The sequence below is a fragment of the Mytilus edulis genome, chromosome 3 (assembly GCF_963676685.1).
Source record: "Mytilus edulis chromosome 3, xbMytEdul2.2, whole genome shotgun sequence".
Taxonomy (NCBI): domain Eukaryota; kingdom Metazoa; phylum Mollusca; class Bivalvia; order Mytilida; family Mytilidae; genus Mytilus; species Mytilus edulis.
This window is the reverse complement of record NC_092346.1, coordinates 50,078,576-50,095,301: the sequence shown is the minus strand read 5'-3', so window position 1 is coordinate 50,095,301 and position 16,726 is coordinate 50,078,576. Positions and strand designations below refer to the sequence as shown.

Sequence of the window (16,726 nt, the reverse complement as noted above, 5' to 3'; positions counted from 1 at the left end):
TATTTGAAAAGAAAGTCAAGGTGGGTTTTTAACCCAGTCGAAATTTATTGGAGACCGTGTATTTATATACAAGAAGAAATTAGAGGTACCAGTAGTTAAATTGTCTCACCTCATATATTTAACTGAAATAAATTAAAGCGTTATTGTCGTTATAAATGTCGCTTTTAATACTTTAAGCACATTTTAGAATTGTGTTAGTTAACATATCATGTTATGTAGAGAATCATCAAGTCAAGGGCTTTAATATCTTGAATAAAACTATTCTGATTAGATATATCTTCATCTGATATTGGACGGAAGATGTTGGTCTTTATGTAATATAAGTTACGATTATTTGAAAATGCTTATTAAACAGCCAAATGGATGCACAAAAGTAAAAATAAAAGTCACAGATCCGATTGAATACAATTATCTCTCCAATTTTATTGATTTTGTAACATTTGTTTCAAATATGACCAACTGTTTATCCAATTCACCAGCACCGTATCAGGACCCACCAGCACAATGACAGGACCCACCAGCACAGTATCAGCACGAGTTTTTCAAAAAATAATTTTGTCGTGTGGATTTGGGTATAGAAAGCGGACTCCAGGAGCATTTTTGTTTTATTTTTTCAGTTCTAGATTTTCTGAAAATGAGCATTTTTGTGTTACGCTCACTGACACAGTTTAGATGGTCACATTTTTAATAATTTGCCTATGAACCCATAAGAAACAAAATTAAAAAATCTCAACTGTTTCCTTCCATTCTTTTTGAGAAAAAACGTCAAAAATCATAATTTTCGTCTTTGTTTACATATTTTCGATGATCACCAGCACCGGTCAGCTAGGGCCGAATCACCAGTACAGAACGTTTTCTCGCAAGACAACCTTACCCAGTGTGCGTTAGGGATGTAAAAATATGCTATTTAAAATTGTCCATCAAATTGTTATTGATGTTAAGATTGCGGACTTAAACGATAATTAAATTACATGAATTATAATGTTAGTAAAAGCCAATGTTCATAAAAATAAAATAAAACGGACTTATAGACAAATTATTGATAAAATGAGATCATGAAAAGAAAAATATCTTGCGATTTACTACACCTACATCTAAAACAATATCAATGTAATAAGCATTTGAATATTTAAGAAAATTGAAAAAAGGAAGATAAATTACCAAATTACAGCAAAAATAGAAACGTGTAATTGGAGAAAAGAGACAGAAAAAAGAAACGAAATATTAACAATTTTTAAAATAGCTAAGATAGATCATGCTCTGGCAAAGGTGAACATTGCTAAATTTTACGAAAAGAGATTAAACTTAAAATACACAAATATAAAAGAGAATTAAAAAATAAGGCATCGAAAGTTACAGTAAACACAATCAACGTGATATGTTGGAAGCACGCTCGTCCTAAGAGATAAGCGTTAGCCTTTGATTTTTCCTTCATTTGTTTCACGCATACTGTCAAACTAAGTTTTTAAGTTTCAAAACATTTTGAAGATAAAAGACGCCTAAAAATATACAAAATAGATTTTAAATCATACTACAAGACCTCAAATTGTTGGTTGGAGACAATATTTTACAAAATTAAAAATTGTGCGTTTTTAAAATTTGTGTTTTAACTTTTTGTCATATATATATATAACTTTGCATCTATAGCCCATCTTGAAAAACTAAAGCATATAAAGAAGCAACATCGAAAATCTGTGCAAAATTAATGCTTGTTAGGACAATGTAAATTATACGGTCACTTTAAGCAGCATTTTCACATGAGTAGGCTAAAGTAAGGTAAACTTTTGAATCTTGTCTTGGAACAACGTCAAAATAGTCGAGATTCATTGGGAACTTTGTGTAACGCTGAGTGGCACCAATGCCGTGCGTAACTTCATTGTCATTGTGTCCGTCCTTTAAGAATTACTAGAAATGGTCAAACAATTATTCTGAAACATTAGCGAATGCCGACCCGTTTTTCTTGTTAATACGAATTTTATCAGTCTCGAACAATTCTGCAACGTTGAAGGATGCTATATCTACAGAGGTTTATATTGAGAGAGTTCTCATAATTATTTTTGCTAACAATGAAGCAACGTCACAGAACGTTTCCAAGTAAATTTCGACTTCCGCCCAAGTCAGTTGCGAAAAATTCGTCATTGCGTACAGATTTCTAGCAACCCGCTCTGCGATCTTTTATCGTTTATCGTTAATTATCGTACGACACACTGTCCGATTGTGGATGAAAATCAACAATGGGTGAGTTACTATATATTCTTTATTCATTTACATGTAGTATCGTGTCCCTATCTTTTTTTTTTAGTTCAATACATTTTTCCATTGACATCCGATGATTATATATACTGTTGAATACAAAGAGTGGTTTCATTTCGTTTTAAAGAAAAATCACAAATAACAGGCTTGTGTTATAAAAACAAATCCACAAAAATACTGCAAATATCTTTTTAATCCCTATATGCTAATATCTATATAACATTTAGCAGCTTATGTGCCAATATGAACTAACAAGATTAGAAAAAAACAAAAAAAAAACTGTTTCTGATATTGTCTCGGTACTAATGCGTTACCTATATGAATGCGTTCTTTTCTCAGTACTCCTTTTTATTTTATTTTTGGGTAAGATTAGAATCTAGAGTGTTCTGTTTGAAGATTTTACTGTGAAGTTATCGGCGGGATGTTTAAGGTTAGGGTTAGGTTTTAGGGTAAGGGCTAGTGTTAGTAGTATAGCTCTGTATGGGTTGGGACCCCTAAAGTAAAAGAAGGTCGTAATCAATAACTTTCATTCCATATAGAATAGTTTTATGTAAAATACTATCGCAAGCAAATTCTGTTATTTGAAATTAAAGCAGCACGTACCAAACAGACTCGACGGTACAGACTCAAAGAAATAACATAAGTGCCTTAAAGTGGTGTGATATTCGGACTTTTCAGAGCATCTTTTCTACTATTATAGTTAAGTTATCATGACTAAGTTATTGAATACAGCTTAATGAACAAAGTGATAAACAGTCAGTTTCATTGAACAGACAAATACTGTCATTGTTTGCTTTATATTTATTTTTGAGAAATAAATACGGCTAACAGTTCGATTTTTTATCATTCAATAATTTCATTGCAATTTTTTTAGGGATTTGACAGAAACTGTGTTGCATCCCTCTACTCTTTCACCACCCACACACAAGGGTATGTCCGATTTACAAGTATCATTATATCTTTCAGATATTCATGAGCATTGTAAACTATCTGGATATCTAATAGATATCATGAAAATCACTGGTCCTATGACACCAAAACGTAAGTATGCAGATGGGTCAATGTTCGCAATTGTTTCTCCATGACACCAAATCGTTAGTATGCTCTCAAAACACGCATAGCTTTACTAAGCGGATAGCTTGAAATGACAAGTTGGAGTTAGATCTTGCTTCATATGTTAATATATGAAAATTTTAAGCTTCAGTTATATCTTCACATTACGAACTTTTACACTAACCTGTACCCAAATGCACATTTCTAGTAAGTGTATCTAGATAAAATATGTGATATGAGTGCCGATGAAAAAACTCTCTATCCATGTCACAATTTATAAAAGTAAACCATAATTGATCAAAGTATAGTCTTCAATACGGGGCCTTAGCTCACAGTTAAACAACAAGCTGCAATTAAAGGGCACAAAAATGACTAGAGTAAAACCATTCAAACGGGAAAACAAACGGTATAATTTATATAAAAACGAGAAACACTTATGAAAAACATCAACAAACAACAAACACTGAATATCAGATTCCTAACTTAGGACCGGTGCAAACATATTGCAGCGGGTTTAAACGTTTAAATAGGTGCCAACCTTCACCCTTAACTGAAACAATAGTGTGACATCACAACATAGAAAGACACACTATAAAGAATCAATTGAAATGGCTTTAATCAATCAAAAGATATATTAACACAAGTGAATATACACTGAACGAATAAATTTGATCTATGTTACAATGTTAATACAAAATCAATAAAAATAAAGGGTGGATGTTTAAAGTAATAGTATTACACTGCTGCTAAATATTTTAAAAACAATTGTAGAAAAAACATCTAGAACCTTGTACAAAAATCCGCAATTTACCGTAATGTACACAGATAAATGAAAATAATTTTGTTGTTAAGTGTACAGTTCAAATGGAGAAATGGATTATTTTTACAAAATGAATAATATTGATGTTCATAGCATACTTACATTTTTTTTAATAGAAACATTTTTTTTATATTACTTTTCACAAAACATCTTTAAGTAATGACAATTATCACCAAAGAATAAGAGTTGACACAATGATTTATTTTCCGTTTTTACAGAACTGAACATGTTTCAAGTTCTAATCAGGGACCAGGAGTTTAAACAGAATATTGCAGATGCAAGAAGAATAGCACACGAATGTTTAAGTTTGGTAAGTTTTGGAAATGCGTCCATTATTTATGTTTTCTATTCTTAAAATTCAAATAATGAAGAATTGTTTAGTTACTAAGTTAAATAGTAGATGGATAATGAAAAGATTTATACCATACCAGTGGTATCATTTAATGTTCCAATATCCGTTATTTGAGGCAACATTTAAAATTTTGGAATTATGTTTCATGAACACAAATCCAACGGTCACACTTTACTAGTATATGGCGCAAAGGTTGATTAGAAATGAAAAAAATATCTATGATATTAATCCTTTAGTGCGCTCATTGTACTTTCACCTAGTTTTCATTATTTTTACTTCTTTTTCAGGATTTCAATGACAACCGTTCACAGGCTGAGTTGCAGTCAAATAGGAAGTACGAGTCCACCAAGGAGTCAGATGGAGACAAGTTGTTGAGAGCAACAGCCATCTTGCAGGATATCCTTCCGAAATACTTTGTTAGTCAATTAGAAAACAAAGAAACCCAAACCTATCAGACGTGTACTGTGGATGCCTCTGTTCAAACAGAAAGTGATAATACAGTCAGTACCAACAAGTTGACAACATTGATGGGAGATGCATTAGTTAATGTACCAGGTATTATTGATACAATAAATACACCCTCAATTATAGTGTTATAAGTGAAGAAAAAATTCATTCTTGTATTTTTAACAGTTGATTTTTATTTTTGTTTTGCTGTTATCGTTTATTTTCTGTGAGAATTTCCTCATTCCAAGAGCAACCGAGATTAGCTTATCTTCTATAAACATTTGGTTTGGATATGTTAGGTTTTTTGTGGCTTATTTTATTCTATCAAAAGTTTTAGATTGATTGTTACTTGAGTGGAGTTTTTTTTTTACCGTGTAATCTTTTTTTTGGTTTTCAGATCATGCAGTTGGTTATATCAAAGATTTCTTACAGTCAGCACTGAATAGAATAGTCAATAATAGCACAAAGGTAAGAATGATATAGTAATAAAAAAACAATACCTGATTAGGACACTAAACTATTTAAAACAAACCAACATCCTTACAGAAATGATAATGAATAGATAAGATATACTGTTAAAACATCTGACATCTGTGTGAAATCACTGCATACGAAATTATGTCTTATAACCATGTTTTGTGGAAATGTCAATTATAAAGTATATTTGACTTCGATAACCGCCAGTAAAATTGTAGAAAATGAAAGCGAACCATTTTTTTTTACAATTTAAATTTTGGCATAGCTTTTTTCGCGTTTTTGTTGGCATCTACCCCATTAGCATCTTTAATTCGTACACATGTGTTGGTTGTATTGTAGACAAATCCGATTGATCAGCAAGAAAATCACGGAGATCCAAGAATTGATAGCTCGGACAACAATATACAGAGCATATCACCACCGACAACTTTTGAATATTTTTCTTCTGAGGAAGATCTCCGGGATACAAAAACTCATCAAACCAAATATGCCTTATCAGGAGGCCAAATGTATAGGTCTGAGTTTCACAGGAGCGACTTCACACCTACAGAATCCTGCATGTCACATCCCTCGACCTTGTCTTACTATACGACCATTAGTGCTATTCCATACAACTGGGCAGCCCATGCCCCAGAATCTAATGATGATTTAGCAGATGATGAGTATCTTCGAGAAAATCTGATTGTGCACAAATTAGATCTTCGCTATATAAACGAAAATCCTCCAGTAATATCCGATCTTGATACCGACAGCTCTATGTGGTCCATCAGCTCTTGTGGGTCAGAGAGAGCTTTCAAGAGGTGGCTGAAGAAGCACGATATGTACAATTCAACAGATACAGACAGTGTACCCTCGGCAGCTCATGGGGCTCCAATAGGGGAAAATAAAACTGATGAAGAGGATTATAAAATGTTATTTGCTGACTCTTGCTGTAAAGGTAATTTACATCAGTATTATAGTAACTAGTTAGTGCATTATTTGAAATAACTACAGGTTTTATCTGTCAAATTGCTTCTAAATCCTGATTATGTTATCAACAGTTAATTATTTCGATACATCCGAACATACTAAGCAAAAACCGGACTGTTTCTTTAAATACGAATTAGTCTTGACTTTTTATAAAATAGTATAGCTCTCTGTTCCTGAACACTTACACTTTTATATTAGCAACACAGAATTAAGCGCTTTATCCATACTTTTTTTATTGTAAGTTCTTAGGTACTAGTATATTATGTTATTCAAATTCTTTCTTATCTTTTACTTGAAATAAACATTTAAAAAGAACTACATGTACTTAATTTTTTTCAATCAGTTTTCTTTTTTTTTAACAGCAAGTAACTGTTTTGACATTCAAATATTTGTTCATAAATATAGCGGTCGTTTAATATTTTTTTTATAGAACGTAATAAGAAATGTGATATTTCTAATCCTGGTTCAGAACGTACAGCTCAAGTGAAAGTTTATATTACTAATGAAATAGATGAAAAAGAACAGGCTTATAAACGTACCATTTTAGGAAGACTGAATGAGAAATGGAAACAAGACTTACAATTGGCTGAGACTACCGAAAACATATATATCGAGAGGAGCATGGAAATATTTTCTGACCAGTCTGATGTGCTTGATAGTCATGGGTCAGTATCAGAATCAAGTTCATGCGAAACCTATGATGACTTTGAATATTGGCTTAATAACGATGAAAGTTATAAGCCGGATGAATTAAACAAAAGTGACGATTGCGATAAAGACAACATGGAACTTGAAATTGCAAAATGTCAGAAAGCAGTAAACGGTGAACTTAGGAATCAAACATTTTTGGCAATTGCAAACGAAGTATCTTCTTCTGACACAGATGAAATGACTGCAAGAGAAGAAGCAGACAGAGATAGACGCTCTCTTAACACAGCTTATTGGGTCCTAGCCGTTGGTGCATACTTAAAACGGAAGAAAGCACTGAAGGAAAGCAAGGGCTTATTTCAGATTGGACCTATATGTGATAACGACTTACGATACGATACGGAAAACAAAGAAACGACAACAAATGAATATATCAATGATGTAGATTCTAAAAGAAAGGACACTTGTGAGGAGGAATCAGAAAGCTCCGTTGCAGAAACAGTTGATTCGGAATACCCTCCGTATGAATCGGATTTCAGCGAAGAACCTTATGGAGGGGATTCCGAAATACACATAGTAACTGGATTTCAACTAGCTGTTGAACAGAAAGATGTTTGTGACGAAAAACAAGAACCAATTCATAATCAAGAAACGTATACAGAAAGCAAATCAAATGGAACCAAAATGACGAAAGATGTCATGGTCGAAAGCCTTATAAAATACGATAGTGGAGCAACAGACGATGCCCATTCAATAATTTATTTAATTGAGGCTGGAGAGGCTAAAACAAGAAATACATGTAGTATATTAGGTATGAGAAATTTTGAATAATTTTATGTGTTTTAGCCATAGTCATTTGAACCTTACATTTAATCAGTCTTTGAAATCTAAATATGATCCCTTTGAAATGGCAAAGACTGCTTCATTAAAAGCAATAATCCAAATGTAACGGTGCACGCAACCAACATACTAGGTAAATTGACACCATTCTACATATTGTGTTTTATTTTTATTTTCCAGGAACAAGACAAAGATTACAACAGAAAGATTTTATTGACAATTCGAAAGCTGCGGACCAATGCTTTAACAAAGATGATCTGCCCTCTCATGGTGTGTATTTGGAAAAAGATCAAAATACAAATGATGGAGAATCGCTTACTGTTAGCAGTGCATCATTTGACAGTTTCTTTGGGTACGACAATCCAGATGGTGAAGACACTGATTTGCCAAACGAAAAGGATGAAAACGTAATGGAAAACCTGCAAAGTTTTAAAGTAAATGAAAAATCAGCGGAACTCACAACAGGTGGGTTTACATTTTACACTATATAAAATTTTTCTAGTATGTGGTGATTTCTGTCAATGCTGCGTTATATAATTCTAGAACAATCAAGTAATTCATACATTTAAATAAAGAATAAGTCGGATTCTTAGTTGTTTATAAAAAATGTATAGCAATCTTTATTTGGACTATATGTGGATAGCTGTGAAAATCATACCCCTATTTCGCTAGTTTTATTTTAGAAACTATGAGACAGCCACCAGCCATTGCATTGCATAAAAAAGTCGACGGATTTTTTTGGCGGTTGTACTTTGTTATAGTTTTTAACAATTCGTGTTAACGTTATTGTATATATCGTATCAAATATCAATGAACATGAAATTTAAAACATAATTTTTAAAAGTCTTTAGAAAAGACAACTGTTTGGCTTTTCAGTCTTTAAAATTGACATATGCTACCTTTGCAATGACAAACACTATCTCATTCAGAAGCCGTCATCTCATTGTAACAGTGCACGCAACAAACCACATCAGTAGGCCAGCATACAAGTTAAATTGACACATTTTACATTGTGTCTTTGATTTTCCAGGGACAAGGCCAAGCTTACAACAAACGCATCCTATTGATAATTCGAAAGCTGTGAACCTATACTGTGACACCAATACTCTGCCCTCTGATGGTGTGTATTTGAAAAAAGATCAAAATGCAAATGATGAGGAATCGTTTATTGTTAGCAGTGCATCATTTGACAGTTTCTTTGGGTACGACAATCCAGATGATGTAAACGATGATGATTTGGCAAACGAAAAGGATGAAAACGTAATGGAAAACATGCAAAGTTTTAAAGTGAATGAAAAATCAGCGGAACTCACCACAGGTGGGTTTACATTTTACACTATAATATAAAATCATTTCTAGTACGTGGTGATTTCTGTCAATGCTGCGTTATGTAATTCTAGAACAATCAAGTAATTTATACATTAATAAAGAATAAGTCGGATTCTTAGTTGTTTATAAAAAATGTATAGCAATCTTTATTTGGACTATATGTGGATAGCTGTGAAAATCATACCCCTATTTCGCTATTTTAATTTTAGAAACTATGAGACAGCCACCAGCCATTGCATTGCAAAAAAAAGTCGACGGGTGTTTTTGGCGGTTTTACTTTGTTATAGTTTTTAACAATTCGTGTTAACGCTATTGTATATATCGTATCAAATATCAAATATCAATGAACATGAAATCTAAAACATAATTTTAAGTCTTTATAGAAAAGACAACTGTTTGGCTTTTCAGTCTTTACAATTGACATATACCACCTTTGCAATGACAAACACTATCTCATTCAGAAGCCGTCATCTCATTGTAACAGTGCATGCAACAAACCACATCAGTAGGCCAGCATACATGTTAAATTGACACATTTTACATTTTGTCTTTGATTTTCCAGGGACAAAGCAAAGCTTACAACAAACGCATCCTATTGATAATTCGAAAGCTGTGAACCTATACTGTGACACCAATACTCTGCCCTCTGATGGTGTGAATTTGAAAAAAGATCAAAATACAAATGATGAAGAATCGCTTACTGTTAGCAGTGCATCATTTGACAGTTTCTTTGGGTACGACAATCCAGATGATGTAAACGATGATGATTTGCCAAACGAAAAGGACGAAAACCTAATGGAAAACAGACAGCAAAATTTCAAAATGAATAAAAAATCAGTGGAACTCATTACAGGTAGGTGTACTTTTTACAACATGTAATAAATTTTAGCATGTGATGATTGCTTTCATTGCTGTGTTGATCCAGAACATGGTCTTTCTATACTAACAGAGCTTGTCTAGTAGACTTTCTATGTTCAGTACAATAAAGTAGTTTATACATTTATTCAGAATAAGCAGGCTTCTTGATTAATTATATAATTAAATTTTTAAAAAGTGTAATAACGAGAGCAATCTAACAGTATTATTTTCCTATAGATTCATTTATTTTCGTTGGTATCAATTTTCTTGGATTCAGGAAAACTAGCATGCTTGTGGATATTTAATTTCGTTGTTTTGGCAAAGTCTACATTAGTTTCCAAAGAAAATTTGTAATTCGTTGAACATTTAATTTCGTGGTTCCTCTGTACACACGAAAGCCACGAAAATTGGTATTCAACGAATATTAATGAATCCACAGGAAAATAATACTGCCAATAGAACGTAGGAGTCAGAACAACAATGAACGCAATCATGATACATGTTTTTTTCTTAACAAGGTACAAACAACTTGGATGACATGGTCTTCACAGAAAGTAAGAATGTTGAGAAAGCCATGACAACTAAAAGTGATGATGAAACTGTAAGCAGTGCTTTAAGGGAAAGACAATTTGCAAGTGATAGCCTGACGAAAGAGAAAGAAGGTATAGTAGTAAAAAAATTTACGTCTACATATAGACGAACTATATATTCAACTTACATTGCGGACTATTTTCAAAATCGCATCAGTCATGCGTTCACATTACAAATCGTAAATTTTCTAGTAATCGAAACTCAAAGCTTAATATTATAAAAGTTTAAAGAGCACAATGATCACTATTTTCTGTACGATTTACAACTTAATATATCTCATCTATTCTGATTTAAATAATGATCACTATTTTCTGTGCGATTTACACCTGAATATATCGCATCTATTCTGATTTAAATAATGATCACTATTTTCTGTGCGATTTACACCTGAATATATCGCATCTATTCTGATTTAAATAATGATCACTATTTTCTGTGCGATTTACACCTGAATATATCGCATCTATTCTGATTTAAATAATGATCACTATTTTCTGTGCGATTTACACCTGAATATATCGCATCTGTTCTGATTTAAATAATGATCACTATTTTCTGTGCGATTTACACCTGAATATATCGCATCTATTCTGATTTAAATAATGATCACTATTTTCTGTGCGATTTACACCTGAATATATCGCATCTATTCTGATTTAAATAATGATCACTATTTTCTGTGCGATTTACACCTGAATATATCGCATCTGTTCTGATTTAAATAATGATCACTATTTTCTGTGCGATTTACACCTGAATATATCGCATCTATTCTGATTTAAATAATGATCACTATTTTCTGTGCGATTTACACCTGAATATATCGCATCTATTCTGATTTAAATAATGATCACTATTTTCTGTGCGATTTACACCTGAATATATCGCATCTGTTCTGATTTAAATAATGATCACTATTTTCTGTGCGATTTACACCTGAATATATCGCATCTATTCTGATTTAAATAATGATCACTATTTTCTGTGCGATTTACACCTGAATATATCGCATCTATTCTGATTTAAATAACTCTTTTGTTTTATTTCCTTATTATTGCACTACTTTTATTTATTAAGTTCTCTCGTTAATTAAAGAAATGCTAAATTTATGATTTCTGATAAATCTTTGCTGCTTCTTGCTAGTTGACCAAGGGTTCCTAATGGTAAAGTGGAAGTCTACGGGCGCTATCATGGATTGTTTGACTGTTATGGATTATATGACATATATTTTCCTTTGGACTAATCTAACTAAAATATTGATCTCTGATTACGTTATACTACTACATATGTAGTATAACGTAATCAGAAATCAATATTTTAACCAATCTAATTAAAATATTGATCTCTGATTACGTTATGTAGTATATGTAGTATAACGTAATCAGAGATCAATATTTTAATTAGATTGCCTTTGGAAGTATACCTTATCTTGTATTCTTTTCTCGATTATCAATCACAACTTTTTATTTGTTATATGCTTGTATGTCTAATGGTACATTGGCTAATTCTGTAATATATGCATCAGTTGAAATACTTAATTCTGTACATCATTTTGTGTTCTTTGTTATCACATATCTTAAAGCATGCTTAAATGTCTGATCTCATTTTAGGTACAAAGATGCACATTGAGAGCACTTTAGAAAATAGTCTGTCAGAGAAAAATGACATTTCAAGGAAATGTTTTCACAATGAAGACATTGGTTTATTTCATGATAATGCATTGTCTGACATAAAGGCAGATCCATCTTTTGGATTCAGAACACCAGGTAGTAGAGTGTTATATAATGGGGCATTGGTTATTACGGATGGAGGCGGCGACGAAATATCTGATGATGGGTCAGTTATAGATATGCCAGAAGAAGAACTGACAAAATGGAAAACATCTAAGAACAAAATCAACAATAAAGTTAGTCAAATAGAAAGTAACAAACATCTTGGTGATATAATTACTAGTACACCATACGCTGAGAAAAAGGCCATAGGACTAGAGAAAACTGAAATTGGAATATATCCTTGTGAACCATTTAACCAAGCGTACGATCATTTAAAAACTCCGTCACAACCTTTATTAGCCCCTCTTTTTTCTCTTCCTCGTCGAGGGATGCTGGATCCACTTTTCCCTATTCAGGAAACGATTGATAAAAAAGATAGCAGCACTAAATCAGGCAAGAAGAAATCAAAAAGGAAGAAAAAGATTAAAGCAAAAGTCATAAAAAAAGAATCCATGCAATGGCCTGAACCAAAACCAGCCGAATCCGAAACGCACTGTGATTCCAGTACCGGTTCGTTCTCAATGCCATCATTTGAACTCGCAGAGGATATACAATTATTAAGCAATGAGAATTTAAGCGGGTCAGATATGAAATTTAACGCGGATTCAAACGACCAATTTTCAAGTTGCCTTAAACATGTCCGATTCAGGGAAGACGCTGAAGTATTCTATATAGATCCATACCAGAGTTCCGATGACCAATCAGCCGAGAATCGTGTCGACAGTAAAAATCACATTTCAGAACAGTTATTACAATCTCCAGACGAAAAGAGGAAAAGAAACGCTGATGATGACTTTAGTGATGATATGTCAAGCGATTCTTTTGCTGGGAGAAACTTTCGCAATGAAATGAATTTAAAAATGAATGACGATTTTATTATAGATTCATATGAAAGCTCCGACTCAGGTTAACTAATTATATAGCAAGGAAACAATAAAAGCACTTATTATTGTCTGGTTATTATGTTAAAGAAGTATAAAGAAATGAAAATTTTAAATAATTGAAATATTTTTTGTATATATACATGTATTAATACTTTTTACACGTTGTTCTAAAATAAATTTCAAAGTGATATCTGTCATTTGGCTAACAAAATATTATTAAAAAATTCTATCTTAATGTGATGCAAAGAAACAAATATGCATTTATTATCTTGTGATTATGTATTAAAAGAAAAAAGGAAGATTTTATTAAAAGAAAATATGTTTTTGTTTACATTTTTCTATGTTTTTTGTTTACATGTTTTATATTAAATGAAAGAAATTGAGTGTTTTATTTTTATTTAAACATTTTTGTATATTACATTTGTTTTTAATAAATTGTTGTTCCTAACTTTTAACAAAGCGTTATCTGTCCTTGATCAATGATAGATATTCAGAATTGTATTTTAAGGTTCTGCAAGCAAACCAGTATAGGTTTATTATTTTGTGTTTATGTTATATAAAAGAAATGAAGATTTTATTTGATTTAAATGTTGTTTTTTGTATATATTAATTGTTTTCAATATTGTTTATTGTAAATATTATTTGATTTCAGTAATGTTGTTTTTTTGTATATATTATTTGTGTTTAATAATGTTGTTTTTGTAAATATTATTTGTTTTCATTTTTTTTTTTTTGTAAATATTATTTGTTTTTAATGTTGTTTTTAGAACATATTATTGGTTTTCAATGATGTTTTTTAGATATTGTTATCTGCTTTCAATAATGTTGTTTTTGTATATATTATTATTTGTTTTCAATTTTTATTTTTTTTGTAATTATTATTTGTTTTCAATGTTGTTTTTTTGTAAATATTATTTATTTTCAATGTTGTTCTTAGTATATATTATTGGTTTTCAATATTATTTATTTTCAATAATGTTGTTTTTTGTTAATATCATTTGTTTTCAATGTTGTTTTTGTATATATATTTGTTTTCAATGTTGTTTTTTGTATATCTTAGTTGTTTTCAATGGGTTTTTTTTTTGTATATATTATTTGTTTTCAATAATGTTGTTTTATGTATATATTATTTGTTTTCAATGTTGATTTTTGTATATTTCATTTGTTTTCAATGTTGTTTTTTGTATATATAATTTGTTTTCAATTATGTTGTTTGTTGTATATATTATTTGTTTTTGTATACTGTGGATTCATTATTATTCGTTGGATACCAATTTTCGTGGATTTCGTGGGCACAGTCAAACCACGAAATTAAATATTCAACGAATGATAATTTTCTATAGGTTTGTATGCAGACTTCAGCAAAACCACGAAATTAAATATCCACGAATATGCAAGTCTTTCTTAATCCACGAAAATTGGTACCCACGAAAATAAATGAATCCACAGTATATCATTTGTTTTCAGTGTTGTTTTTTTGTACATATTCTTTGTTTTCAATATTGGTTTTTGTAAATATTATTTGTTTTCAATAATGTGTTATTTTTGTATATATTATTTGTTTTCAGTGTTGTTTTTTGTATATATCATTTGTTTTCAATGTTGTTTTTTGTATATATTATTTGTTTTCAATGTTGTTTTTTGTATAAATCATTTGTTTTCAATGTTTTTTATTGTATATATTATTTATTTTCAATGTTGATTTTTTTTGGCATAAATTATTTGTTTTCAATGTTGTTTTTTGTATATATATTTTTTTCAATGTTGTTTTGTATATATCATTTGTTTTTAATGTTGTTTTTGGTATACATTATTTGTTTTCAATGTTGGTTTTGTATTTATTATTTGTTTGCAAAAGAAATGAAGAATTTATTTAATTCAATTGTTTATTGTATATTTTATTTGTTTTTAATAAATAGTTGTTATAAACTTTTTCTAAAGTGTTATATGTCCTTGGACTAACGAAACAGCATTCAGAAAAGTTATTATTTCTTATGCAGCAAAAATACTGCAATCTGATTGGTTAATTACCCCGGTGTAAATAACACCCCACCCTGGTTCACCCCGGGATAAATAAAATTTTGTCAAAAATTTCAGAATTTTTATTTTTTTTTGCCAAGAAAAAAAAAATAAAAAAAAAAAAAAAAAAAAAATAATAATCAAAATAAAATGTTAAAAATTTCAAAAAAAAAAATATATTTAAAAAAAAAAAATTCCGGAAAACTCAAAGAACCCAAAATTTTTCTGATTTTTTCCAAAAATTAAGTAAAAAGTATTTTACAATGCGCAGCAACATAGACATTGAAAAAAACGTTACACTGTAAATTTTTCATTACCTTTTTTTCAATTTTACATCCTGGTTTCAAAATGAGTAAAGGAAATGTTCATAAGAAATAAATTCGTTATCTTGGTGTAATCTGGGGTGTACGGAATTTTACACCGTTGTTGAAAATTCATACACCCATTCGGCTGCGCCTCAGGGTGTATGAATTTTCAACAACGGTGTAAAATTCTGTACACCCCAGATTACACCAAGATAACTAATAGTATTTAACGCCTGTTGAAAAATATGCGAACTTGTCCGAGTTAAAAAAAAATCCATAGTTATGTGTATAACATTACAATACAAGATGCTAATAACGGCTGTCTTTTTGGGACATGTTTTCAAAGTATGTATGTGCTCTTAACTATTAACGGTTTTATTCATAACAGTAAAATTGACGAAAAAAATATATAACAAGACAGGAACCAACGACTGAATTGTAGGTTCCTGAAGTCAATCAAATATATTCACGCAATCAAACCGTATACAGAAAGCGAAATAAGCACAACGTTGGGAAGCTTCTTATATATTCTTGTAATGTACCACTATTCACAATTCCTCGTTTTATATATTGGATTAAAAGCAAAGGCAATTGTCTCAGAATTTTTCTGTTTATGAATCTTAATAAAACAGGTATAAAGAAAAAAAATTCTGAGACAAGTGCCTGTATTCAAAAGTTAGAAATACACTTAGTGTTTTTTATTATAATGTATTGCTAGAAAGTTATTTGATATGAATGTATTGATATAAGTGTAGCGACAAATTAAAAAAAGGTGCTTATTTTTTTCCTTTAATGGATCGGTATGATAACTGCAGCCTAAAACGATTTTTGAATTTTGCAAAGACCATATCTTAATCTGATTTCTTTTTTTGCTCGGTCGTAACCTTTTTCTGGTGTGCATATTTTTTTTATATATAAAATGGATGGAAAAAAGACATCTAAAACAGATTAGCCGAAACAGTGTTGTCAGGTCACAAACGCTCTCTCCTCTTTTTGTAAAAAAATAGTGTAAAAAGGTACATAATACGCCTATTTCCAGAATAAGAAATAAACTTCAAGAACTTTCAAAGCGGATTGAGTTTGTACCGGTCGACAAAACAGCCAACATT

The 16,726-nt window shown here is 30.8% G+C and overlaps 1 protein-coding gene across 1 annotated transcript; it reads left to right on the top strand.

The window, feature by feature from the left end:
* Positions 1-2,108: 2,108 nt before the first annotated feature.
* Positions 2,109-15,227, top strand: LOC139514337 (uncharacterized). The gene is made up of 12 exons (XM_071303436.1): positions 2,109-2,238; positions 3,220-3,294; positions 4,345-4,436; positions 4,766-5,033; positions 5,323-5,393; positions 5,742-6,339; positions 6,802-7,830; positions 8,040-8,324; positions 8,890-9,177; positions 9,751-10,041; positions 10,565-10,708; positions 12,248-15,227. Exons 1-12 carry the CDS (start codon positions 2,235-2,237, stop codon positions 13,318-13,320), a joined length of 4,218 nt encoding a protein of 1,405 aa, XP_071159537.1. The 5' UTR covers positions 2,109-2,234; the 3' UTR covers positions 13,321-15,227.
* Positions 15,228-16,726: the final 1,499 nt, after the last annotated feature.